Source organism: Paroedura picta, chromosome 1, assembly GCF_049243985.1.
Source record: "Paroedura picta isolate Pp20150507F chromosome 1, Ppicta_v3.0, whole genome shotgun sequence".
NCBI classification, from domain to species: Eukaryota; Metazoa; Chordata; class Lepidosauria; order Squamata; family Gekkonidae; genus Paroedura; species Paroedura picta.
The window spans coordinates 148,821,704-148,849,200 of NC_135369.1; the positions used below are offsets into that span (position 1 = coordinate 148,821,704).

A 27,497-nucleotide genomic window follows, 5' to 3' on the forward strand; every position below is an offset into this window, starting at 1 on the left:
TCTCAGAAGGAGATCTATGGTTGATGTAGGGGGCACCAACCAGGAGCAGGAAGCAAGAAATGTCTCTCCCATAAACAGAATAAAGGATCCAGCCCCTCCTCCTACCCTTAGTACACAAATGCACACACACAAACACACACACTCACAGATATAGATGTATACATACATTCATACACACACTAGGTATTTTTCTCTCACACAAACATCATAATTATACATTTTTATTTCTGAACAGATAAATAGTGTTTGCATTTAAATCATGACTGTCATAAGGTTTCTGCCCAGCATTCTTGCAGCAGATAAATATAATTATCATTATTATTAATACCTGTTGTAAAGTATTATATAATCTGGTATATTTACCTTCACAACAGAAAACCAGTGAAATAGGACATGGTAATTCATTCCCACGCCTCCACTCTACAGGTGACAAATTCATGCTGAGGAGAAGTAGATTGCTGACTAAACTAAAATTTAAAGCCAGGTGTTCCAGTCCCAAAGAAGCATTGACTTTTGCCATTACAAAGCGTGCCAGCACTGAGGCAGTATGATGATGTGCCTTTTCCTTGATTTCTTCCACTGATTTCATAGGACTGTTCTACTTTGGGAACCAGCATGGTCTCGTAGTTAGGAGAGGCAGCCTCTAATCTGGAGAACTGAGCTTGATCCCCCACTCATCCACGTGCAGCCAGCTTGGGTGACTTTGGATTAGTCCCAGTTCTCTTACTCAGCCCCACCAACCTCACAAAGTGTCTGTTGTGGGGAGAAGAAAGGTAGGCAATTGTGAGCCTCTTTGAGACTCCTTTGCATAGTAAAAAGCAGGGTACAAAAACCGCTCTTCTACTACTTGTTACAAAAAAAAAAAAAAAAAAGCCCAATACACACACATTTATTCCAACTAGGGCTGCAGGTTAAATTAGTAGATTAAGCAACTAAAGGATGAGTGGATGCACTGGTGGGGGCCATTTAAATCAGTGTGATTAAATTTCAGTTCACAGAGGTTCAAATTATGGAAATACTTATTTGGTTTTAGATACAGCTGTGGTTCTGGTGTGTTTCTGTAGCTGGAAATGAAGAATGACATTCTAAACAGATGGTTTCAATGGCCCTAGAAGGGTGTAGCTGTGTTTAGGATGGCATTGCAAATCCCCTGATGATTAATGAGCAAGTTCTCTGGCTTTCTTTGAGTAGTTCATCTTAAGGGCTCTTCGGGAAATTCAGATTAACTTCCACGTATTCTTAGTCTGAAATGACCATTCGTGGGTGGACTTATAAATGAAACAACTCTATGCCATCTGTCCAGAGGCCAGACATCCTATGGCCATTCAGAAATGCTGAGTGATCTCTCATTCCCACAAAGTAGAACAGAATGCATTTCTATGAGCTTCTCAGTCCATTCTGTATGTTTCAGAAAGGGCTGCCCTGAGTCTTAGCAGAGGTGCCCTGAAAAGCTGCCTGGAGCAACCCTGCAGGGCTAAGAAGGGAAACAAAGGCAAGCTACCTTAGCTGTGCCATTGCTGCACTAGAGTCTGTTAAGAACTGTCAGGCACTTTGTCTTCATCTGAAAAGAAGGCTGAGTCTGAAGGTGAAATCTTGCCCTCCCTTCTTTTGTTCAGCTGAAAGGACTTTGTGCTCCCCCCCCCCCCATGAGTCTTCTTTCTCCCATAAGGAGGGAAAGCATTGCTTATGGCTTCCTCTGCACACTGCTGGAAGAAACACTACAGTTGTCCTTTAGATATGTTCATCCCATCCAACTGGAGAAAAAAGCAACATAGTCCGTGGCCTCTTCACAGTGCCCACTGGCAAAACTTACACGGACGGAGTCCAAAGGGTATTTAGCAGCACAGGAGAAGGAGAAGAAAGATTCCCCCGGATGGATTAAAACAGCAATGAATTTCAGTTATCTTTATCAGGCATGACAGTCGGCTCACTCCCATTAGAAGGGAGTGCCAAGCAGAGACGGGACCTAGAGCTGGAAGATGGCCGGTAGCGGCATGTTTTAAATAGCAGCAATCAGGCGGTTAACATCAGGACAGAAGTGACAACTTTCCCCTATTGATTTGCTTAGCGGCACGTCAGAAGGAAAGGGCATGGCAGTGAATTGCCAGCCTCGAGGGGTGGGCGGGTTGGACAGGGACAGGCTCGCCCTGACTTCCACCGTGGTTCCCCATCAGCAGCTGTTTCGGCGGAGGTCGCTCGGCCCTTCTCACCGCTTCAGCACGCTGGACAGCGAGCGGCGCTCCCGGCGTCCCCCCCCCCCCCCAATTCCCTCCCGCGTCTCATTCCCACCGCCGCGGCCGCCCTGCCGACTGTGTCCCTCCGCCGGCGAGACGAGGTCGGAGCCAATCTCGCCGCAGCGCAGCCCAGGACATCTCCGCCTTCCGACGCGCTCTCTCCAATGCGGAGGCGCGAGAGGAGGGAGGAAGGCTTCTCCCCACCTCCCTAGTTAAGGCTTCTGGTATGAGACTGTAGCTCAGTGACGGGCGAAGGGGGCGGGGGGGGGGGCGGGCGGGCGAGCGGCACACTGACGGGCGAGCAAACACGCGCGCCGCCAGAGGGGCGGGAGAGGACGGTGGGAGGTGGCCAGGGAGGGGAGGGGGGGAGCGCTGTCCGAGGTGCTGAAGCCGGAATCCAGAGGTGTGTGCCGCGCGCGGGCAACTGAGCCATCCCAAGTGCGGAGAGAACGGGCGGGCGGCAGACCTGTCTCACCCCGCGAAGCTCCAGCGACTATCCTTTTCCAGCAGCACTTGGGGCAGGCAGCTGAGCCGAAGTGCGGCCGCCTGTACTATGGAGCAGGAGAAATATTTACCCGAGCTGATGGCAGAGAAAGATAGCCTGGATCCCTCCTTTGTTCATGCAATGCGCCTTTTGGCTGAAGGTAAGACTTTGCCTGATTCTCCCGAGGTGGGATCGCGATTGCTTCTCTCTTGCCTATTGCTGGGCTCCTAGGAAAGAACTGGCAGTTTCTACAGTGGACGGAAATCTCGACTGCTGCCCTGAGTCTAAGCTGAGACGTGTTAAGGGCACAAAATGATAATTAAGAAAAAAAAAACACATGCAGATGCCCAGCCCTGGTTGCGTTGGAGAAAGAGCAAAGCTCTCTTTGATACGATCTCAGATCTACAGGCAGGCAGAGGTTGCGGAGACAGGCGAGGTTGAGACGGAAGGACTTAATCGCATGAGAGATTGCACAGCAGAGGCGAGTCGGAAAGTGCCGTGGCAAAGAGACTGAGTTTTGCCTTTCATTATCGATGGGCACATTGTCCTAGCCTTGATACAGTCATGCGAAGGGGAGCATAATAGAAACCTTAGCAGAGGAGGCGGTGTTTTGGCAGCGTTTCGTCAAGTACAAGGTTAAGCTATAGAAGCTGACAGGTTTCCGCAGACATCCTCAGCACTAGTCAGGACAGTTTGTGTTCGGACTCTGGAATAGGCTTGTCTCCCGGGATCAGTGTCCTGTGTGAAAATAAATAAGCAACACTTGTGCATTTTGCAAACATTTGCTGGAGATGGTTGAACAAGGGGGGGGGAGAGAGAGAAGATTTTCTTTGGTTCCATCTGCAACAGATATTTTGGAGCCTCTTGCTACCCAACGTGCCAATTGATGCCTTTTTAAAAATGTGAATATTTCCATGTGTTAAAGAACAGTCATGTTCATAGCCAGACCAATTACTGCATTTTCATGGGTAGGATTTGTTCCCATTAGCGAGCTTTGTTTCCTTTTCATAATTCCTCTTCAATAATCAATGGTCTTTCCTAACTGCAGTTACTGAAGTTGCTTTTCTGTGTGGCAGATGGAGCTTAGGTGTTTCCTAATTTTATATTCCCAAAAATGAATGCTATGGTCTCATGAAAGGCTTGAGGTTTCGGGGTTGTTGTTTCTTTTTAATGCTCTTGAATCTGTTACCTGTGAATTCAACATTTCATTTGACTTCAGTACAAACATGTTAACTTTGTCAATTGCGTTGTTAGGTTTGATCCATCTTCCTGGAGGGTGGACTAGGAAGGTAACAATGAGGGGCTGGGAATGACCTTTGATGTGTTTATGTTGGGACTGTGGAACTACTTCATTGCAAAGTTGCTAACAGAACTTTCCAAGTTAGTGTCTTTGTATAACTATTTAGTTACTATAAACCTGTTATCAGTGCGTAAGGCACAGCAGTGCTATAATAGGGAGACTTCCTTATTTGTTTGATGTTATGTGCATATTATTAATTTTTCCTTAACATATGATAAAATTGGGTGAAATGTGAAACAATTTTGGCATATGCAGATCAATATGGTCCATAGAAAGTTAGAAGGAAACTTAAAGGATCTTTGATTTATAAAAATCAATCTATCTAAGATTTCTCTTAAGAAATAATATGAAAAATAATTAGGCTAAGAAATATTATTCCTGTGTTCTTATCTGCTTTTTGAAAAACACTTAATCTGATATTTTCTGGATGAATCTTGGAAGAATCTTCAGGTCTCCCTACATTTCTGAAAATTATACAAAACTATATCAGCACCTGCAGATAATGAGGAGACAGTCAATGAATAGGGTATATTTACAGTAGTTATACTGATCGGGTGTAGATTACTATGCTAGTTTCTATAGCAAATCAATTAACACCAATGGGATGAATTTAAAAATTTACCCAAAGGGATATACCACAGATATGTAATTTGAACTTTTCCCAGCAGGGGGAACTATCTACTGAAACACAATGTGGATTTCAGAGAAGGAAAGGGAAAACAGGAGAGAAAGAAAAATAAAATGGGTGTGGGGAATGAAAGGGCATGAACTAATTTTAATTTTAAAACATAATGAAACAGTAGCATGGCTCCAAAAACATATTCATATTTGGTTTTGCAGTTAAAGCAAGAAATCTACTCTCAGAGACTCATAGTAACTAATATTAAGCTGTGTTTCCCCACTGAATGTAACTGTAGGTGAACATATGTGAATATTAAAGAGAGACTAAGGTGAGCTGTTTATGAAGACGGAGAGAAAGCTAATGTGAGATGCACACCAGCTACCTGGCATTATCCTTCAAAACACCATCTGTCAAGGTTTCAGGAGCTGTGCTTTAGACATCTACTAAAAAGGAGTACTGAGATAAACTTTCATTAAAGCAAGCACACCTACCAGGTCTAATTGTCTTGCTGCAGACTGCCCGCAGGAAAGCAAATTTTATATATTATACCACTATTTAACGCAATGCCCTGTAAACTAAATATCCCATTAGTGTTACAAATGATTTTTTCATGATCTCTGTTAAAACTATAACATTGATATTGGCTGTTTGCTGTTAATAGCTCGCAAGTTAATAAAGGGAAAGCCTTTTTTATAAATTGTAACAGAAGAACTCTGATCAGTAATGTATTTCAATGAAATGCACAAGTAAGGTTCTTTTGGTTTGTTTCCCAAGGATTTGCATTCTCTTAGACTTGGAAGTGATTTTTCATGTCACTTGCTAGTGCTTTGGGGGGGTAAAAGTTAGCCAAGCTTACTCGGCATCCTTAGGGAGGCATGCAAGAAACAAATTCTTTAAATAGAGTTTAAATCTAGAATACCTGATTCAATTAAAAACACTTTCTGCATTTTCCTAGGGCTCCAACTGCTAGGAATGCCATACATCATGCCCTTGTGTCTAATTTATTTCTAATGGATACTTTGTTTTCCTGAATAAAACTTTCAATAAGCAGTCTCTTTCAACCTTCAGGTCCAGTTCTTTTTATCCTAGTGGATCATAAAAATGCAAGAAAATTTTTCAGAAGTATTTTAGCATTCCTTAGGATACAGTTTGAGCATATGACAGTCCTGAGCACGGTCCGTAACAATCTGCTATCCTATGCACACTTACTTGAGGAAAAGCTCTGTTGAACTCAACAGGCTTACTTCTCAGAGAGCATCCATGGAACCAAGAATATATGCAATAGAAATAGTTGGATACATAGAGTTGATTTATCTCTCTCATTGTATAACTAGCCATATAATTGTAAGCAGAGCTACACCCAGTGAAACCCCTTGACTTCAATCGATTTAGGCAGCTGCAGTTCTACTTAGAGCAGCATTGCAAGGCATGGCATCTTAGTTCCTGCCAAAAACAAAATGCACTCTTACATGTTTCAGTTCAGTGGATTTCAATGAGTTATATACAGAAATTCACCTTCTTCTAGATCTATCCTATGTATGGGCACGCCTAGCATCTAGAACTCAAAGGACACTCTTGCTTGGAGCTTGTCATTTTAACCTTGTAGGGCTCACAGCTTTAAATCTTTAATACACAATTAAAATATGAGCAGGATTGAAGGGGAAATATTCAGCACCTGTAAAATCTCGGCTCCTGAGAGAAAGTCTCCCCATCATAACTGTGGAGCATTGTGCAGTTATGTGTTATAACAGGCAGAATAATTGCTCAGCTTTTTATGTTCATTGTTAACTGTATTAACCATACAGGATCAAGCCGTTAACCTTTCTAGCAGGCAGGGAAGTGATCACAGTTCATCATTCAACCAAGTTTCTTTCAATGGCTATCGGAACATTTGAACACCTAGCAATAAGGGCATTCAAACAGCTTTCTTTATGTGCAGCACTCTACTATTGTAGCTGCACTGAGGGCTACACATCCCAGTTTCAAGTCTTCTTGTATGGACACCACAGTGGTGAAATGACACGAGGCTCTGCTTTTGTGTGAGTTTCAATGTGCGCAAGACAGAAAGGGCAACCCGAGAACACAAATTAAATGCAGGTTGGCTGTTTGTGATGATAAGCACAGCACAGGATGACTCAACTGGAATCTGCAGTCTTGCACCCTGTTGTTTGCCAAAGTTTCTAACACCCCCCCAATTTTAATTTTGTTTTTCCATCAGCAAATACGAGTGATTAGAAAGCCCAACTGAAATATAAAGTTATGCATATCGCTGAGGGAAAAATCATTATGTCCCTCCATGGGCAGTGCTGGAATTCTCAGTGAACTGCTGCTTCTTGAGAAATAAGTGAACATGAGAGTCATGAAAAAATCTTAGATGATCTCTCTGAATATGCAGCATCACACCAAGAATGAGCTATCCAATATGGAGTAGGGGCTTTTGAAAGCACAAGCATCTCCTGCCCACTTCCTAAGAAACAGTTCACACTATTACGCAGTAATTGGTTTAAACTACAAGTACAACAATATAGGCTAGATATCAGGGGGGGAAAATTTCACAGTCAGAGTAGTTCAGCAGTGGAATAGGCTGCCTAAGGAGGTGGTGAGCTCCCCCTCACTGGAAGTCTTCAAGCAAAGGTTGGATACACACTTTTCTTGGATGCTTTAGGATGCTTTGGGCTGATCCTGCGTTGAGCAGGGGGTTGGACTAGATGGCCTGTATGGCCCCTTCCAACTCTATGATTCTATGATTCTATTAGCTCTGTGAACCCAGCAGGGATTAGACTGGGACTATTTCTTTCCAGAGCATCATCTAGGTGCATAGCCAGAGTCTTTTGTAAATCACCTGTAGATGTAATGATGTGCCAGAATGATGGTGAACCATCTTGTTCAGCATGTACAAGACCTTTAGCATTCCTAAGGGAACTGCAGATACCAGACTTCGGCTTTAATCTGCTGAGTGAGAACTGTATATGAGAAGCACAAGTCTTTCTAGCTGCCTTCTAATGTTTTCTCTACCTTCCTTGAGAACAGGAGATAGCTTGGCAGATTGCCAAGTCATATGATTCCCCTCCTTCCCAGTTAGTGTTGAAGGGAAGCTTACCCTTTTAAGGGCATAAGTCATTATTAGTAAATGTAGGTCAAAGCAGGCAGGGTCTGTGTGGGTTAATGACTAAATTGTTAGATAAAGTACATTGATCAGCCACCAGGATATTAGATGTGAATGAAGGGGTCTTCTCTAGAACAGGTTCTCAGAACAGGTTAGAGCAGGGGTAGTCAAACTGCGGCCCTCCAGATGTCCATGGACTTCACTGGCAAGGGCTGATGGGAATTGTAGTCCATGGACATCTGGAGGGCTGCAGTTTGACTACTCCCTGGCTGAAACAGGAATCTGAAACCCCTTGGGGTTTTTCTCACCTGGTGTATCCAGGGCTCCCTGACAGAGGACTGTCTGTGTGTGTTCTGCCTTGACATGTCTTTGTGGATATCTGTGACTCTGAAGAGGCAAGAACAGAGTTTATGACTGTCCCAGGAATTCAGGTCAGTTAGAATACCCTGGTATTAGGGGGAGAAATGACTCTGAATCTCCACTAACACATTCCAAAAGGCAGGATTACCTGTAATAGAGGGATGGTCATTAGGTAATCAATGTGGCAATTAATCCTTTATAGAATGATGGTTTGTCATAAAGTTGTAGCTCATTTAACAACCACCTCGTATGCCTCACTTCTCCCTAGAGCTCTTTACAACAGGTAGACCCAGATCAGAGATACTTAAGTTCAAATCCCTCCTGTACAACTATATATCTTCAGTCTTTGAGGCTTCAGTCCCATGCTCATATACACTGGAGTAAGCCCATATACTTTTGTGACATTTACTCTGAGGTAAGCCTGCTACATCTTCCTTATTTGCAACTTTGAGGTAATAGTGATAAATTTCACATGCACCTGCAATTTGTAAAAAGAATCAGGTTAAAGATTTCAAAATACCATGCAAATTAAAAATGCTATTAAAAGCATAACAGCAATTATATGCAACAATATTTGCATTTAAAAAAACTTTGTTTTTCTTCCTGAATACTGTGCGATGTGAACTCACAAGTAGGTTTGATTTTATTACTCAGTACTTGAAATTTGCCTTCCATAGAAGGTCTGCTTGGCTCATTAATATATATTTCTGCTGGGAATCAAGGGGCTGTGATAAGGTCACTGCATGCAAATTATTTTCCCTTGCAAGGTATACTGTATGGAGAGGGTGTCTTGTTTCTAGAAAGGAAAGGTTATGACTTAATCCAGTGACCTACTGCCGTTCAGACACTTGTTATTTATTTGTGGAGAGTTATAACTAGCGACCCAATGGGATCTTCAGTCATAGCCACAAAGATAATTTATTAGTTGATCTTGTCTGTGCATGGCTTGAAACTCAAATGAGCTTACTGTAATATAATTTTACTTTGCAATAAATTAACTGTCAATACCATTAATCACTATCAATGGCTTTTCTTGGTTGTTTTGTTCTTTTTCAAGAGGAGATCAAAGTTCTCCAAGTAGATAGATCAAAAAAATTCGGTAGTAATCCTAAAAATATTTTTCGGGGAGTAAGCCACATTGATAGAAATGGGACTTTCTTCTGCGTAGACCTGTTTGTTCCTGCGGCTGCCGACAGCTGTCATTCCTAATCACAATGTCACCCTTGTAAGTTGACTGGAGTCAATGGGTTTAGAAAGGGGTAACTCTGTTTAGGATATCACTGTTAGTAAATAAATAGTTAAAAGACTAAATTGGAGCTGATTCAGATATGAATGATGCTCATGATTTGATGACCTGTTACTTACTGAAATATTTCATTGGAGACAGCTAAAAAAATATTCATATGAGAGTCAACACATTGTTTGCTATAGCTTGGTAGAGCACAGACTGCACAGAAAATGTCCACACTCAGCCCCTGACAGATCCCATTAGAAGGTTCTGGATAAGACAACCACTTGAAGCCTTTGTAAGGTGATATAGCACAACAAATGCTCTATATGCACCAGTTCTCAGGTTCTACCCCCATGGTTGTGGATCTCAGATAATGTATGTTAGGGAGGATCGTTCTATGCCTGAGAGCTAGTGCATATCAAGGTAGACCATGGTAAGTTGGATAGAGCAATGATAAAACACCATATAAAGTATATTCATATATTTTTATAAAGCCACTGTCAAAGTGGACAATATCTGTCTAGCTAGACAATATCTGGCCAGATAGAAGGAGTTATATGCCATTTTTTCTCTGCCATAAGGAGTCTCAAAGCAGCTTACAATCTCCTTCCCTTCCCCACAACAGACACCCGGTGAGGTAGGTGAGGCTGAGAGAGCCCTGAAAAACTGCTTATCTCATTTGGACTATAGGCAGCATATTATTCCAGCTCCTGGTTTCCCATTTTTAAAGCCTCATGTAACCAGAGAATGTGAATGACCACCTGCTCCCATGCATTCTCATACGGATTTTGCATTCATGCCTGCTGATCCTGTTTCATCTGTTGTGCCTAGAGAAGTGAGTTCGGTGGCCGCAAAGGACGGGGTCTTCTAATTGGTGGCAGCTTTTATTTAGAAGAGACTTCCTCTTTCCCCTTGGTTGGTTTCACTGCTGACCATTATTAGATTTCAACAGGCTTCTATGAAACGGTAGGATCTTATGCCCCAGGATTAATGTCAGCATTTGCAGCCACAAAGGCTACTCTACTCAGGCACAGAGGTGATGAGGACCCTAGACGACTAGCAAGAAGAATGTGGAGAGACAAGTTGAAATGATTTGCCTCATGGCCAGCCTGTTCCATATAAACACAGATCTCAGCCAGCAGCAGAACACTGGGAATTCCAAGCACCCCCCCTCCCCCAAGCCTGATCACATCATCTATGGTTGCCATTTTCCACCTGAGGGCAGGAGAAAACATGGAGGGTGATATGCAGGAGGCAGTTTCCAGCGTCCTGACATGCTGATGTCACTTCCGGGATGATGTTGGTGGTGAGCCCCTCCTCTCCACTAGTTGCCAGCCTAGTGCTGGCAACCTGTATTTATGAAGAGCTTCCTTGAGGCCAAAATAAAGGACCGATTTTTCCTACAGAAAGAAAGGGAAAGCAGGCCTGCTCTCAAAGAGCTTGGGGGGGAGGGGAGCTGCATTATTTCCCCATTCCCAAATCAGTTCCTCACAGAGATAACTCCTCCTTGGGTGGTCTGCCTCTCAGTCCTAGAGTGTTATTGTATGATCTCTGTTGTATCTGCCATAATTATTTCAGCCAACAATAAAATTGTTGCTGTTGCGAGAATCTTTGGGGGGAGGGGGGGAATTAGGTTTGACCTCTTGTATATATTTCTTTCATTGTGCTGGGAGATCTCTCAGATATTGATGCAAAGTGGTGGTGTATATATGAGTCTTTAAAAATCAATTGGGATTAAGTTTTTATGTCAAGTGATATGGAGTTTCTTCCTTTGGATATTAATGTGGGCAGCTTGGTTTAACTGTGCAACATAGTGACTGACATGCATGCACACAAGTCGGCTGCGGCTTAGTGCTAGAGCATTTGGTCGGCAGGCAGAAAGTTCCAAGTTCAATCCCTGGCATCTCCATTTGAATGTATCAGGTACAAGGTGATGTGAAAGACCTTCTGCCTCAGGGCCTGGAGAGCCCTACCAGTCTGAGTAGACAACAGTGACTTTGATGGACCAGTGGTCTGTTTCTGTATGAGGCTGGTCATGCTTTTGCAATGGTTTGCAACTCTGAACTAGAAGAGCCTCTTGTGGCGCAGAGTGGTAAGGCAGCAGACATGCAGTCTGAAGCTCTGCCCATGAGGCTGGGAGTTCAATCCCAGCAGCCGGCTCAAGGTTGACTCAGCCTTCCATCCTTCCGAGGTCAGTAAAATGAGTACCCAGTTTGCTGGGGGGTAAACGGTAATGACTGGGGAAGGCACTGGCAAACCAGTGAGGCACTGGCAAACCAGTATTGAGTCTGCCATGATAACGCTAGAGGGTGTCACCCCAAGGGTCAGACATGACTCAGTGCTTGCACAGGGGATACCTTTACCTTTACTGAACTAGAAAATCTGTAGATTTACCTAAATGTCTAACAGTAGGAACCAGAAAAATTAAAAATGTCAACACTGAATCTTACTGTTTATTGGATACAGATATAAGAAGAGAGGAGTCAGATTAGCTTGCTGCAGGAACAAGAATTGTGGGCTGCCCTACACAACAGCTTTGCCTAGGATGCCCTTTCAGAGGCAAAAGACAACTGCTGACCTACAGAAGCTTGTGCAGTGGGAAGCCAGTCATACCCCAGAGCAAGTGTGGGCTGACCAGCTTGGCATGTCTGTTTTATTTCTTTTAGTAGAATTCCCATAACCAAATGTTGTTTTAAAACATTGCACTAACCTGTGCAAAGTGAGGATGACTCTCATTCAAAGAACATTAAAAAAAAAACTTGGCTAGCTCACATCAAAGTCCACCTTGTCCAGCATTCTTTCCCCACCAAATATCCCTGCAACTGGCCAGGTGCTAGCTGACCTTCTGGAAACTAGCCAGCTGTCCTCCTACGTCACCCCTCTTGAAATACTATACTTGCTTCTATAACTCTGTCTCAGTGATTTCAGTGGAACAATGAGGGGGAAACCTTGCCCACAATACGGACTGATTTTTTTCCCTTCATGACAGCTTGTCCAGACAGCTGTTGGCATTGCTTAAATCATCTTACAGACCCTTACATTCAGTATTTCACCTACTGAACCCTACGGGCTGATAAATAGGCAATAAGTGCCTTGAATTGGCATGAGGGCTGACTATCGCTACATCATTGTCACAGCTCATAGTGTTGGAGTGCTGATGTTGGTCGCTGACCCAAGGCTGTACTTGACAGTGCAAACCGGATCGGAGTTATGCCCTTTTAAGCCTATTGGCTTCAGGGTATGACACTATTTTGGATTGCACTGTCAAGGTACCGTTGTGTGTTCTTGCTGCTATTGTTGCTAAGAACTTTAGGGTAAAGCTAGCTTTGCAAGAAGCACACAAACACAATTCATATTGTTAGAAGAGGATGTTTGTTTACTGAATCAATTTGCAAAGAGTAGTTACAATGCAATAGCAATTACATCTGGCAGAGTCTTCCAGGAGGAAAATTGCATTGGCCAGGAGTAATGACCCATCTTGGATGGTACTCTAGACTCTCACTGTATATTCAAGTGGATACAGATGCAGTTTCATTTAGTATTCTATACCATTTATAAGACCTATTGTATAAATACAGAGGGTTATCAAACTCCAGGTGGTCTATGAATCCCAGAAAATTCTATTATAAAACTATGTCACTGATGTGGGTGTACTTTTTCATGTTCCTACGAGGGTTGTCAGATATTCCCTAGCAACCACCGGGTACGGGGATTACTAGGCACAAAGAAAGGCCTTGGATAGTGTCACCAGTGATGTAGTGATGTCACTTCCATCACACACTAGAAGTGACATCATCACATCACTGGCAAATGTGAGGATGCCCTGGTATTTGGGCAAAAATTCTATGGTGGGAGTCATTTTTACCATAGAGATCTTACCCAAATTGCAGAGTATCCCTGCATTGCATCAACATGATGATATTGTATCCAGTGTACTTTGCTGGTGACACAGGCCTTGACTTCCTTTTGCCGCCAGTAAGTCCCTTACCACAGAGTCCCTTACCACAGAGCAAATGCTGGCAGGGGCTCATGGGAATTGTAGTCCATGAACATCTGGAGGACCACAGGTTGACTACCCCTGGTTTATAGGATTATTCAAGAAAAACTACACAAGTCTTGTCATATTCTTGGGGCATTTTAGGTGCAGGAGTCTATGGTAACCACCAGTTTCCTATTAACTTGTTTTTCACAGAAATGAAGCAATTTATGTGGGGTTCTTTTCACTCCCTGTAATATCTGTTAAAATGACAAGGCTGCAGATGGATAGTGGACCATGGAAGGAAAGCTGCTACTACCAACTCTCCGTAGAGGTAGCATAGTGAAATTGTCCAAATCAAATGATGCATTGTGAACTGCACACATCACCAGATCTAGAGCTGCATACTTCTCAAATTATTCTTAAAGATTTTTCAGCCACTGGCAAGTCCGCTATATTGATATATCCAGTGGGGTAACCATGTTGGTCTACTGGAGCAAAACAAAGAGGCCGTCCAGTGGCACCATGATGACGATGAGTGTTTATGTATGAACTTTTATCAGACAGATCTCCTTTCTTTGGATAAAGGGGCAAGGAAAGAAGCAGGTTTCTTTCCTGCCACTGTATCTGAAGAAGAAAGCTCTGTAAGAAGAAAGCTGGAGCTGGAATAAATGCTGCTCCTCTTCAAGGGGCCACTGGACTTCTGCTTTATGTTGACATAGACCTGAGATGGGTAGATAGTTAACAGGAGATTGAAGCTGAAGCGGTAGGTGTGCTTGACATGGTTCTTCCAGGATTCCTTGAGAGCAGTGGAGTTCAATTTTCCTACGGCCAAGGAAACCTTTCCACCTTGATCTGACTACTGTCCAAAATGCCTGGATCAGCACATTCTGAGGTGCTTTCTTGGTTTACATTTGCACCAGAAAGTTTGATCAAAGCTTTTATTTGCTGAACCCAGCCCCTGGAATATATTTATTTCTTTAAATGCTTGTGCCCACCTTTCCTCAGGGTGGCTTACACATTCCACTTTAAAACAAACAAAAAGCAATGTGCCCTCCCCTTCTCCAGTGTGTGGCAGAAGAAGATCAGCAAAATGGAACATACTTGTCACTCAAAAAATTGGTCACCACCATCAGGGATTTCATGCTAGATGTCCCAGAAACCTCAAGGTTCCCTGGAATGCAGCTTCAAAATCTCTGCACTATCATTCCTAAACTATAACGAAGAAGGTAGTCATTAGAGGTTATGAAAAACTGTTTTGAGTCCCTATTGGAAAGGAAAATGGGGTAGGAGGGAAGTAAATATGTAAACAAATCAACTTAGGAGAAAATCAAATGACCTCTCGTATTTATGCAGTTGTTCTTTAAACCGTTAAAATCAGCAAAATTGAGGCCACCAAGGAAAACAAGAGCGAGACAAGAAAATAAACTCTAGAGATACTTATATTTAGTGCTGATCTTCATGGCATCTGACACTTTCCATAAGGATGAAGTAGGCAGGATAGTACCCTTCAGTGATCTTTCGGCTGAGGTGGCAGACTGGAGTCTTGCATGAGTTAGACCTCTGTGTTCACAGTGGCTTTAATGGAGTGTCCATATTGGTGTTTGTTGGAAGACTGGAGACATTGGACACATGTGACGCCTCTCATGGCATTCAGAGGCAAGGTCATGCATACCAGCAAGGTGCAAGATCATGTGTATTAGTGTGTGAGCAGCACAGTGCACATATACATGCATTGCACACCACAAAAACATGGTTCCTAGGTAACACTAAACATACACACTTTCTCCATGTATGTATGTAATGCAAGGAAGAACCAACAAACATTAACTTTACAAATGAAACTGGGGGTGAGCACCTGGCTTAAATAATGCATTCAGAAGAAGAAGAGTTGGTTTTTATATGCTGCTTTTCTCTACCAGGAGACTCAAAGCAGCTTACAAAATCGCCTTCCCTTTCCTCTCCCTACAACAGACATCCTGCGAGGGAGGTGAGGCTGAGAGAGCCCTGATATTACTGCTCATTCAGGAAAGCTTTATCAGTGCTGTGATGAGCCCAAGGTCACCCAGCTTGGTGTAATGGTTAACAGCGGCAGCTACTATTCTGGCGAGCTGGGTTTGATTCCCTGCTCCCCCATATGCAGGCAGCTGGGAGACCTTGGGCTCCCCACAGCACTGATAAAGCTGTTCTGACTGAGCAAGAATATCAAGGCTCTCTCAGCCTCACCCATCTCCCAGGGTGTCCATTGTAGGGAGAGGAAAGGGAAGGTGATTGTAAGTCTCTTTGAAATTCCTTCTGGTAGAGAAAAGCAGCATATAAGGACCAATTCTTCTTCTTCTGTCTGCATGTGGGGGAGTGAGGAATCAAACCCTGCTCTCTAGATTAGAAGCTGCTGCTCTTAACCTCTACACCAAGCAACCTCTCTCAGAGATATTAATGTTCCATGTGATAGGAGAATTATTCAAGCATACTAGAATAATTCTAGCATACTAGACATGCATTCACTGTAACTTGCGAACAGGGCTAATCTGAATTCAAGCATCCTGAATGTGTTATAAAGCTGATGAACTGATTGTTTCTGTTGTTCTACTGAAGTGACTTGTTGAAGTGAACCTAGCTAGTTCTTCCTGTCATTTTTAATTCATGGAGATCTCACTCTTAGGGTTGTTTTGCAACATTTAATGCATTGCTGAATAGGCAGAATGTTAAGAATGCTATACATCTGAGAATTGTTTTTTTTTAAATCTGTACAATTGTGGCAATAAAGGAAGAAGTGGAGGGAGAAAGGAAAATATGTATTAAATTACATATTGTGTTTCTTTTCAGAACAGACTTTGCCTTCGCCACCAAAGGAGCACAAAGGGAAAGAAAAATTGAGAGATGCACATTTCAAGTGTTTGTGCGTGCACGCATATCAGTGAATATATTTCCTTCTTTTGTGTCCCTGAAATTCTTTCATCCCTTGAACTGACATGATACATGTTGTCAGAGCTACTAGTGGACCACGCAAGGGCATGGGAAGAGAGTGAGACTTCCAGGGCGAAGGATGTGCTTCAGTCCCTGAGGAGTGAAAGGGATGCTACAGTGCACTCCTTGGCAAGCTGCATAAATCATTGGCTTTGCAGCATGGGAGGCTCTGACAGATAGAAATGCATTGAACTGTACAGTAAAAGGAAGGACTCTCTTGTATCTGCCATAATTATTTCAGCCAGGAATATTTTCTTTGCTCGTTTGCAGAGACTTTCCAGGATGGAAAGGTCAACTGTGAGTATCTTGTGCACGACTGCCATGCATCTCACAACCCCTGAGCCATAAAGGGGGTATTGCTGTCCAAACCAGACACTAACTTTATCATTATTCTGGAAATGGGGGTCTTCCTTCATGACCTACTAGCAAGTTACAAGACATTGGGCTTCCTTGTTGCTTGTATGTTTACACACATACACCTGAGAGTGGGAAATAACCACTCACATAATGAGGTCCAGGGTACAAACCGCTTCCTCTGTAAGTTTTGGACCTTAAATGGGATTCTGTAGCTCATTGATTCTTAATTAAGAAGCAGACCTGTTCTGAAAGAACAGGATGAGGCTTCCCGGTAAATCAGTAACAAGTAACAAGCCATGCCTGCAGGCTTACAGTGAACAGATCCAGAACAAATTCTTGGTTAATGCTCTGGAAAGATCACTAATTCCTAGTGGCAGGGACCCCCTCCCCCTTGAGGAAGAGGATGCATCATCAAGGATCCCAAAACCTTTCCCCTCTCTCATGATGCAGAACTTTCATGGTGAACGTTCATCAGACCCACTGCATGTGGCTTCTCTCTTCTCCACTCCCCATGGCAGGGTCCAGTGATCACTTAATGCGTGAAATGAAGGTTCCATTTAAATGCTTAGCAAATGACTCCTGCTAGTTCTTCTGTTATTGGTTAAGAAGAGGGTGCTGGCTACAAAGTTTGCATTGATGTCCTCTTACATCATCAGTCACCATGGGGCCCAAAACCCACTTTATGGAAATATTAACACAATGCCAAGAAATCCATAGGAAATAAGTGGATTGGGGCAGGAGGTCCTTGATTGGAAGCAAAGATCCTTGGTTTGTTAGAAAGCCAGCTTTCTGTCTCCATACACAGGCAGATGCACACAATAGCTTTTCACCTGACAACCGCAGAGGTAACAAATGCACTCCGTGTAGCAACTATTTACCGATCCAGTTGCATGCCTTGAGTGCAAGACAGCTACAGTATCACTGCAGCAGATGCTCGGCAGGGAGGGAAGATATGGGGACCTTGCTCAATAAGGCAAATGAAAATCAATGGATATTTATTACCTAGAGAACACGAGTCCTCAAAAACTTCCTGTTTGGGAGTTGCTGAATGGTCTCCTGTTTTGATTGTGGAGTGAAAATCAGTGCCTGGAGAGGACAGTAGGAATATTGTCACCACACGAAAGGGCTTTTGTTAGGGAAACATTTGCCTTTCAAAATCCCATTCCCCTCTCTGCATCTACTTACATACCATATTTCCTGTTCAATGACTGATCCTTGCTAAGTTTTTTTAATGGGAGCAATAATGCAATACTAATTAAGGCCAAATGAATAACTGAGAGTAAGGACTGCAAGCTGGATCCAACCAGGTTTTTTAGTTGGTCTCAATTTAGACCCCACACACATGTCTTTGCACAAACAGGTCTCATGTTCCCCAGCATAGCTGTTTTTCACCAGCAGAGGAGATGATTGAATCCAACAAGGTTGTTTTGAGACCTGTCAGCCAATCAGAGTCATGTAGTGAATCAGCTGACAGCACCGTATTACCAGCCAGCTTTGGGTATTTGATGACATCTTTGCGGACCTATTTAGCCAACTGAGAATGAGATCATGTTACCTGGATCCCAACCAGTTATAGTATGATGACTTAATGCTCAATAGTCAATCAGTGCTGGCTACGTGACAGCCTCATGCATAAACAAAGATGGCTGAAAGAGCAGGAAGAAACCATGCAAATGAATATATGAATGTTTAGACGAAAAACAGTCAAAGAAGTTACTTTTTGTTACTGTTTGTGAAATGCTGTTAATAGTTTCAGCTCTTCTCTAATACTGCCTTTGAATCCCATGTGGTGTGTAATAAAGGCTGTACAAGAGATAGACATTTTGCATGCGCTTAGAGATCTTCAGCTGTGGCTTGGCAGCTATTATGGTCGATCCTCATCATTCCAAACAACTTTTAGGGTTGAGCCCTGCATGAAATGAAATACTGTCTGCTGTTAACTTAAATATGAAAAACAAAGACTGCAACCCATTTATCCTCCTGCTTTCTATTGCCTGCCGCTTTGGGCAGGGAGCAGAAAGCAGGGGTCACACACTGCTATGAGCAGATTCAGTTCTCAAACCAACCTCCCAGTTTTATCAGTTCATCATTTGGTTTGTGGTTCAGCCACAAGCCACAAACCACAAACCAAAATGAACCACAAAATGCCATCCATGACCCCCATTACTTGCTGGCAATGGGGATGCCCCATTCTCCACTTCTGCTAGCTTCCTGATCACGCTGCAACCAATGCCGCTCACTCATACCATTTTCAAGCCTTGTTTGCCAGGGGAAGACCACCTGTCCAGCAAAAGTGACATCACGTTGACTGTCAGGATTGGACCCCAACAGCTTTTCTTTTCTTTTTTTAAAGAAAATCCTAGTACTAAATGGCAGCACATCCTCATGACAGGGGGGAAAACACCCCTGAAAATATTGAAATTAAGGTAGAAAGTGAGGGTTATTTTGGAAAAAAATGAGATGAGATGAGAAGGATGCAAGCAATAGGTAAGAGAAGCACTGGAGCTTCGGACTGGTCTGGTGTGTCTCATGGTGGTATAGCAATGAGCAAACCTTGATAATAACAAACATAAATGTAGTGTACAAACAGAGTCCAGTGGCATCTCTAAGACCAACAAAGTTTCTTCAAGGTATGAGCTTTTGTGTGCACACACACTTCCTCAGATACAATGTCATGGAATTGAAGTAATCAGTTCATAGGCAAAGTGTGAGAGTAAATCGGTTAAAGGTTTCAGAGATAAATAGGAGGAAAAACAGCAATTTGAATGTGTTTGTATTCACTTGAGATTGAATTGCATGTTGTGTATAATAAATATGTCTACATTAAGAGATGATCAATTGCTGACAGCAGTTAGCTGAGAACTTGCCTTTCTGCCCCCTGTTTGTCCTCTCAAGCATGGAAGTATCTTAGGGCAGTGGTCTCCAACCCCCAGTCCGGGGACCGGGACTGGTCTGCGGCTCCTCCTCGTCCTCCTCCCTGGCTGCTGCCTCGGGGGCTGCCTTGCCACTCTGCCACTGGCTCACATTTGGTGCTCTCCAGTGGCTGCCATGGCTGGGGCTCCCCCTCAGTGTGGCATTGCATAGCTGCTGCTGGCAGCGCCCCCCAACGGGCAGCAGGAAGTCAAGGGCGCTGGTGGGAAAGCAAGTGGAGCAGGGGTTCAGGCGGCGATGTCTCTCAGCAAAAGACTACCCCCCCCCCCGGGGCCTCAGTAAAATTGTCAAGTGTTGACCGGTCCCCGGTGATAAAAAGGTTGGAAACCACTGTCTTAGGGCAATTCCTTCTTTGAAGTAGAGCATTTGGCTGTCTCTGTTCACAGACCAGAGAAAAGCATTTATATACCATTCCAAACTACATTGCATGATACTAGCCATAGCTGCATTACAATCGACTCATTCAAATTAATTATTCCCATGAAGAGATAAATAACAATACAGATTATATTTGGCCTTTCCGAGAGGTTATTAAGAATATAGGTTAACATATGTAGTGAGGTTAAAAAACCAATATCCCTGTTGAGTCTGGGGGATTTTTCTGAGTATTGTAATAACTTGCATTTCAGCAATTTCCCTTTCCGTTCTGTTCTGGAAGTTCCTTTAAAGTGATCTATTGAATGTCTTGGAAGGTTGAAGTATTGTCTCACAGCTTTATCAGTCTTGTGCTTCCTGATGTCAGATTTGTGTCCATTTAACCTTTGGCACAGGGCTTGCCCTGTTTGTCCTACTAAGAGAACAGAAGGGCATTGTTTGCATTTGACGGCATATATGATGTTAGAAGATGAGCATGTGATGGTGTAATTGATGTTGCTGGGTCCAGTGATTGTGTTGTCTGGATGTATGTGACAGCAAAGTTGACACCTGGGTTTATTGCAAACTCTGGCACCAGTGTCTGTGTTCAAATTAGATGTTGTATTATTGTGGGTGGGGAGATGTTTGAGATCGGCAGGAGGCGGCTGTCTGTGTGCAAGAAAAGGTTTGTCCCCCGGAACTTGTGAAAGAGAACAGTAATTTTTCGGTAGAGGTTGTAATTCAACTGATGACGCATTGAACGGTTTTGAATTGAGAGCTATATGTGACCAGTGATGTTCTGTTATTCTCTCTTCGAGGCCTGTCTCATAGCAGATTTTCTCTGAGTATCATTCTGGCTTTCTTCACTTGTTTCTTGAATTCTTCAGGTGGGTAATGTAGTGTATTCCTAATTCCTTTTTGGGCTTGGTGCTGAATCATAAGAGAGGGCCATGGCTCTCTGAATCATTGATGGTTGCAAAGCGGAGATGAGTAATGTGAAATTCAGCAAACAGTAGCGACAGCAAAGTGGTGGTTTCTGTTAGGTCAGGGAAATTGTAAAAGAACATCCTTTCCTTCTTGCAGCCTGACCCCTAAACATGTGTTATGTTGGAAATCAGCCCCATTAATTTCAATGAGGGCTGCTTCCAAATGGCCTATTTAGGATTGCATTCTTCACCATTTTTACTGTTAACTAAAGAACAGGCATCCTGCAGTGAGAGAAGAAAGAGAAGCCTAATTAGAGAAAACAAAGAAAAATCAGCTTGCATTATACCCTGTGGCCCTGGATTGGCTGTGATTGTACAGCCCTGCTGAAGCACCCAAAACGGGAGAACTGGAGATGGGAAGTAATTAAAAATTAGCAGCAACACTCAGCTCTTCCTTTCTCTTCTTGCTCTAATCATCCATCTCCTTCTTCCCCCAGTTCTTGTATTCATCCTGGGAGAGATCTCATTAACGAACTGTAATATGCATCCATAAAGAAATGCAAAAGGAAATTAGGAGTGGGAGAGAAAACGGAGACCAGTGGAAGGGAAGAGGGAACACAGGACACCTCGGCATGACAGCAAACGAGACAGATCTTCAGCCAGGAAAGATCTCCGTTCAAATCAAATGAAGAAGGGGGAAAAGTGCCCAAAAGGCAAATTTAAGAGAATTCACAGGTGTACTCAGTCCTAAGACAAACACCGGAGAAACATTACCTTTTTGAACCTCATCATTATATATTTTCAAAGCTTAATACGCAGCTCTAGAAGACTTCCATTGCATTTTGATTAATTCGACATGAGAGATAAAAGCAGCTGCTAATAAAATTGTGAAATGACCCACCTGTTAATTTTTTAAAAAAAAATGAAATGGTGGGAGTCATTTGATTTAACATTTCTCACCCTTGGCAGAATCTTTCACTACAAATGTTTTCTGTTATTTTGGTGCTAACCTTTTGGACTTTGTGTTCAGAAGTACATCTGCACAGACTGTGTTTTATACTTGCATATATTTGAAACAATAATCACAACTGCCATTCTGATCAGACAGATGCTGCCAGAGATATACAAATTGGAGCTGAAATTATAGCCCTTTGGAAACATTGTGATTAGACCGGTGACATTAAGTGCTTCTGAGCTTCCCATTTCAAAAGGTAAAATGGGATTCCTTTGGCTTCAAATTCCTTTAATATGTAAATTAAAGGCTCTTAATCTTTCTCTATTTAGCTATTAGGTTTGTACCTTAAAGTTTCTTTTTTTAATGAACCTTTTGAAAACCTCACAGAATAATCAGTCTGATGTACATGAATGAAAAAGTTACCATATCACCATTTTCACTGTATTGTTAGATAAAGCAGAGCTCGATCTCTTTCTGCCTTTGACTGCCTTTGCAGCCTTTCTAGCCCAGATCCCATCCTGAAAGATGGATGTGTGACTGATGGCCAGGGAACACTTTCTTGATTGGTTTTCTCTTTTTACCATTCCACAGAATTTCTTATTTACAACGTTAATCAATTTCATGTGCAGAAATGGACCCTGCATCAGGCCAAGACCAGAAGCTGGTCCTAGGAGTCTTTTGAGGGAATAAACTTTTCCTGGGTCTACCAGACTCGGGTCACTTGACCTCTTTTGCCTCCTACTACATTGTATTATGCAAGTTTTGTAGTGTGCTTAACTCAGCAGCATATGGAGAGTATCCTGCAGGCATATTTAGATCAGGAACTTCCTGGTATTTTTTAAATAATCCCCCTCCTGATTGGCTCCGTTGGAGACTACCTGCTCCTTTGACCATACTTCCTCCCTTCTAGATGAAGAACAGTCAGTCAGATTGCTAGGATTCTTAGGGCTTTTCTTCACGTTGGGCATCATTGTGTGAAGCCTGCTGTCCGGCAAAGCATGAGAAATAATTGCAGCTCACTGGCACTCCACACCTCTTGAGCTGTCTCGAATGTTTCTGGGCGCTTTTCACATGTCTTGCACTTCTCACTCGCTGCCAGAAACACAAGAAGAAAGAGCAAGACACTTTAGTCTTGTTGCACTTTGGCCTGCCTACCACTGTCACCAACCAATCCCCTCCTGGCATGGCTGACTGATATATGAACTTCTGGCAACCGGCAATTTTTTTTTAAATCGACTTATTCGTTTAACTGCCTATCCACATATTCATAGAGGCACAGACAATCACAGCTGAGGCAAGCATCTGCCTATTTGTTGATCCAGGTGGTTCTCCATTTTTAAAAAGAACTTCCCATCCCGGGAAGAGGGGAGAGGGAGGTGAAGGTGAGGGTGGGACATTGGAGGCAGATGAAGCACTTCTTTGCCTCCATACATTTCTTGTGCTGGTGGCCTGCTGGTTGTCTGCCTGGAGATAAAGCTTTTTAGGCTGGTGAATCCACTTTTGGGGATTCCCCAACTTGTGCTTTAAAATGGCAGATGTAGCAAGCAGTTTGCTGGCCAGACACGGGAGGTTGGCGATGTCATGCGGAGCAGCCGGAATATAGATGGTAAGCATGACACTAAATTTATGGCATGCAGAAAAGCCCTTACTCTCCTGTCTTTACAAAGTTGTTCCAGAAAAACTATTTATTTTTAAGTGCCTGGTGCTCTGCTCCTCCATTTTGTTCTTACAGCCACTATCCTGGGAGTTAGATTAAGCTGAGAGTGTGACTAGCCCAAGGTCATTCAGTGAGCTTCCAAGGCAGGGTAGAGATTCAATTATTGTATGGAACCATTTAGTGCAGCTGTCCCCAACCCCAGTCTGGGGATCGGGACCAGTTGGTTGATCAGTCGATACTGGGCCACGACTCCTCCTCATCCTCCTCCGTGGCTGCTTGATGCCTCGGGGGCTGCCCTGCTACTCTGCCGCTGGCTCACCTTTGGTGCTCCCCGGCGGCTGCCATGGCTGGGGCTCCCCCTCGACATGGCACTGCACAGCTGCTGTTGGCAGCAGCACCCCCCAGGGGGAAGTGGTAATTTAGGGGCACTGGCGGGAAAGCAAGCGGAGCGGGGGCTCAGGCGGTGGTGACGTCCCTCGGCAAAAGACTACCCCCCCCCCGGACCTCATTAAAATTGTCAAGCATTGACCGGTCCCCAGTGATAAAAAGGTTGTGGACCACTGCTTTAGTGATTCATTCCTGCACCTGGATTCCTTTTGGCTCCATCAAGTTAGATCATTCATGGCCACAATCTAAAAGAAAATAACCTGTTCCTAACCTCCCTCCCCCACTGCCACCGTGTATAGCCATGAAGAAATGGTGTTAACTGCATTAATTATAAAATGGTTATACATACAAACACAGAAAATTGTCTGAAAATACATATTTTTAATATCTATTCGCAAGGTTCTCTAATTACAGCTTGCTGGCCTGAAAATACTTCTGCTGATTATAGAATAATGCAGACTTGGTCGATTCCGACCTGTGATTTGCTGGCCATAAAATAAATATAATACATTAGGGCACGGCATAAATAATTCATCCCTTAAGAGAAGAAAGGAAATGAGTTAAAAGGCATGGAACAGAGATGATTTCTCACTTTTTGAAAGTGCTTCTGCTTCTTCTCGCTGCCCCGTCCAATCTAGTAAAATAACAAATCCAGGAGGAACTGCTGAACGAGTAAGTTGGGATTACTGGTAGGCAACAACGACAAATTTACAATAAAAGCAACAGCAGTGAAAACATCATAAAGCTAACAATACTGTGGAGTGCTCAGAAGCAAGTCACCAGGGGAAACATGATGCTATAATATAGAGCCATCTGAATAATATTGATCGCAATGAAGATACATCGCCCATTATTAAATTTACCTTTGCAGTGTCTGTCAGATCCCTTCTTCTTCACAGCTAAATTTATTACTCCGGTATTTCTTTGAAATGCATTATGGAATGGACTGTCAGTCTCTTTAGATGTGGAAGGACAAAATTCAAAAATAAAACATAGATTACTGCTGAAGGAGACTCTTCAACATCGGTTCCTACTATATTCATCATTTGACAAAAGCACATTCCAAATTTCGTGTTCTAAAATTATCTTATTACAAAGCTGTATAGAGAGGACTGCCACTATTACTGAGTGTAAAATAAACTGGTTTTCTTCTCCTCCTAACATCAGAGTGTTGGATGCTGAGGGTGAGGGACAGTCCTTCTGAAGGCCCCCTACTGAGCTTACCATTGAGAAAAGATTTCAACCAGAGACCTTCCGGTCCACATTTCACATTCTTAGGCTTGGCATAAGCTGAGATGGATATGGACATAATTCCTTGCTACATTTATGCTTCACCCCCTCACCCCTTCCCAATCCTTCTCAGTTGAAATGCCGTTTGGTGGTTCTGTCTGGACATACGAATAGGAGCACTTGGATTAACTGGAGTTTTTTGGCATCCTGCAAATCCCTCGGCTTCGACAGGGTAACAGCTGTCACATGTCATGGGGAGCCAGGGCTTGTTTCTGATCAGGAAGGAGGGTTCCTGCAAGAAGCGTGGAGGACTGTGGGTGACAATTCAGGTGGTCGCTGGAGATCTCCTGGGATTATAACTTCTCTCCTGGCGACAGAAATCAGCTCACCTGGAGAAAATGGTCTCTTTGGAAGGTAGATTCTCTGGCAATATGCCCCCATTGCAATCTTGACACTTCCCAAAACCTGCTCTTCTCTGGCTCCATCCCCCCTCCTCCAAATCTCCAGGTGTATCCCAATTCAGAGCTGGTTTCTGTGAGCACAGAAACAAACTGCGTTCATGAACAACTTCTCTGTGTTGTAGTTTGCTGTGACATCTGAAAGCAGCCTTAGGCTAATGTAAACAGCATAAAGAATGCATCTGTGCAGCTTTCTATGAAACCGAGCATCAGATTCATTATAAACCCTTGTACCGCCTGTCCCGCCCCAGACCATCTCGTGTCTAGATACCAGTGTGGCGATCGCTTGCAAGCATGTGTGTTTAGGGATGTTCTTAAGTCCCAGCTAAATTCAGACTCCAGGGGCACCTCCAGCAGTGGTCTCCCCAGTTGCCACCAAATGATAACCAACAACAACTTTTAAACTAGTATAAGCTGAAATCTAAGAACTGAAGGCCAGTTCCTTTTAGCATTTCTGATTATATTTATCATGTAATACGTCCATATAATGAGCCTGTTGTGGTGCAGAGTGCTAAGCGGCAGAAATGCTGTCTGAAGCTGTCTGTCCATGAGGTTGGGAGTTCAATCCCAGCAGTCGGCTCAAGGTCGACTCAGCCTTCCATCCTTCTGAGGTCGGTAAAATGAGTACCCAGCTTACTGGGGGGTAAACGGTAATGACTGGGGAAGGCACTGGCAAACCACCCTGTATTGAGTCTGCCATGAAAACGCTGGGGGGCGTCACCCCAAGGGTCAGACATGACCCGGTGCTTGCACAGGGAATACCTTTACCTTTACCTTTTTACCTCCATATAGCAAATGATAAAGACAGGGGTGTGAGTCAGATACAGGGCTAAACAGTCATAGATTTAAAAAAAAATATCTGCTTTCGAAATATTAAGACCCTGCAGCACTGAAATGAAACAGTTAAACAGTTAAGCAGACCCTCCCCATACACGCACTTTAAGAGATCTGCTTTTGCTTTCAGTTGATTATAATATACCCAAGAAGAACATTTTTGACCCACTCATTTGGAACAGCTGCATCCAGACACATACATGACTATGATCAAATCTACCATGAAGTGCATAATTGCCTAATCTCATTGCAACATCTGTGCACAGACATAAGATAATTTTGCAGCACTGTGGTGGAGTTTATGATGCTAAGCAGGAACGCTTAGTCGTCTCTTCTAATATGCTCTGGAATGGTTGGGGGGATGTGTGGGTGGAAATATTGGAACAGTTTGAACAAGCAGCAGCCAGTATATTGCAGTACAATATGGAGCATCCTGCTTGAAAAACTAACCGCTTTTCAGTTGGAGGGTCGATTTTATGGCTTTGCCAAAGCCACAGAGACGTGCCCTGGATTCAACTCAGTTCTTGATTACAGTTTACTTTTTCTTTTGGTTTCATGCTTTATAGGTATAAAAGGCTTTCCTTATTCAGTCTACCTCAAGTTTATTCATAATGCTCCAGCTGCTTCTGCCGTATCTCTCCCCACAGACTGTATGGGGACACAGGGAGATTTGTCTTCTGCAAGATTCTGCACTGATATCATCCCAGCTTAGATATCAGAGAAATTAAACTAAATCTATCTCTCATTAAAAGCATGAACTCAGAAGGTTTCAAAATCAAATGTATGTGTATGTGGGGAGGGTAGAATAGACTCTTTGCTTTCTAAAAGGTTTCTCCCCAAATCAAGCTGAATTCATTTGAAGGGGGGGGGGTATGGTGCCGTTTGCATTCCAATTGGCTATTGGGTTAAATTAAAACTCTTTTTTTCATTATAGTTCTTCTCTTAGCTTCAGCTTGAATTGCCAGCTACATTATTGTTTCTCCTTGACTGGGAGCTTTGGAGCTTTGGAATATTTGCAAAGTTCTTAGAAAGGAGTTGTAGTTGTGTATTGCCCTGACCTGGATGGGCCATGTTAGGCCAGTCTTGTCACATCTCAGAAGCTAAGCAGGGTTGGCCTGGGTTACGACT

General features: G+C 43.3%; 1 protein-coding gene across 5 annotated transcripts in view; it reads left to right on the top strand.

The window, feature by feature from the left end:
* Nucleotides 1–2,601: 2,601 nt before the first annotated feature.
* KHDRBS2 (KH RNA binding domain containing, signal transduction associated 2) overlaps nucleotides 2,602–27,497 on the top strand; it is a 537,632-nt gene continuing 512,736 nt past the window's right edge. For all 5 annotated transcript variants that reach the window (XR_013226200.1, XR_013226203.1, XR_013226205.1 and 2 more), the window contains exon 1: nucleotides 2,602–2,878. Coding sequence is in view for 1 of the 5 variants with exons in the window: in XM_077307912.1 (XP_077164027.1) it covers nucleotides 2,788–2,878 (91 nt within the window). In the remaining 4 variants the exon portion in view is untranslated. The remainder of the gene's footprint in view (nucleotides 2,879–27,497) is intronic.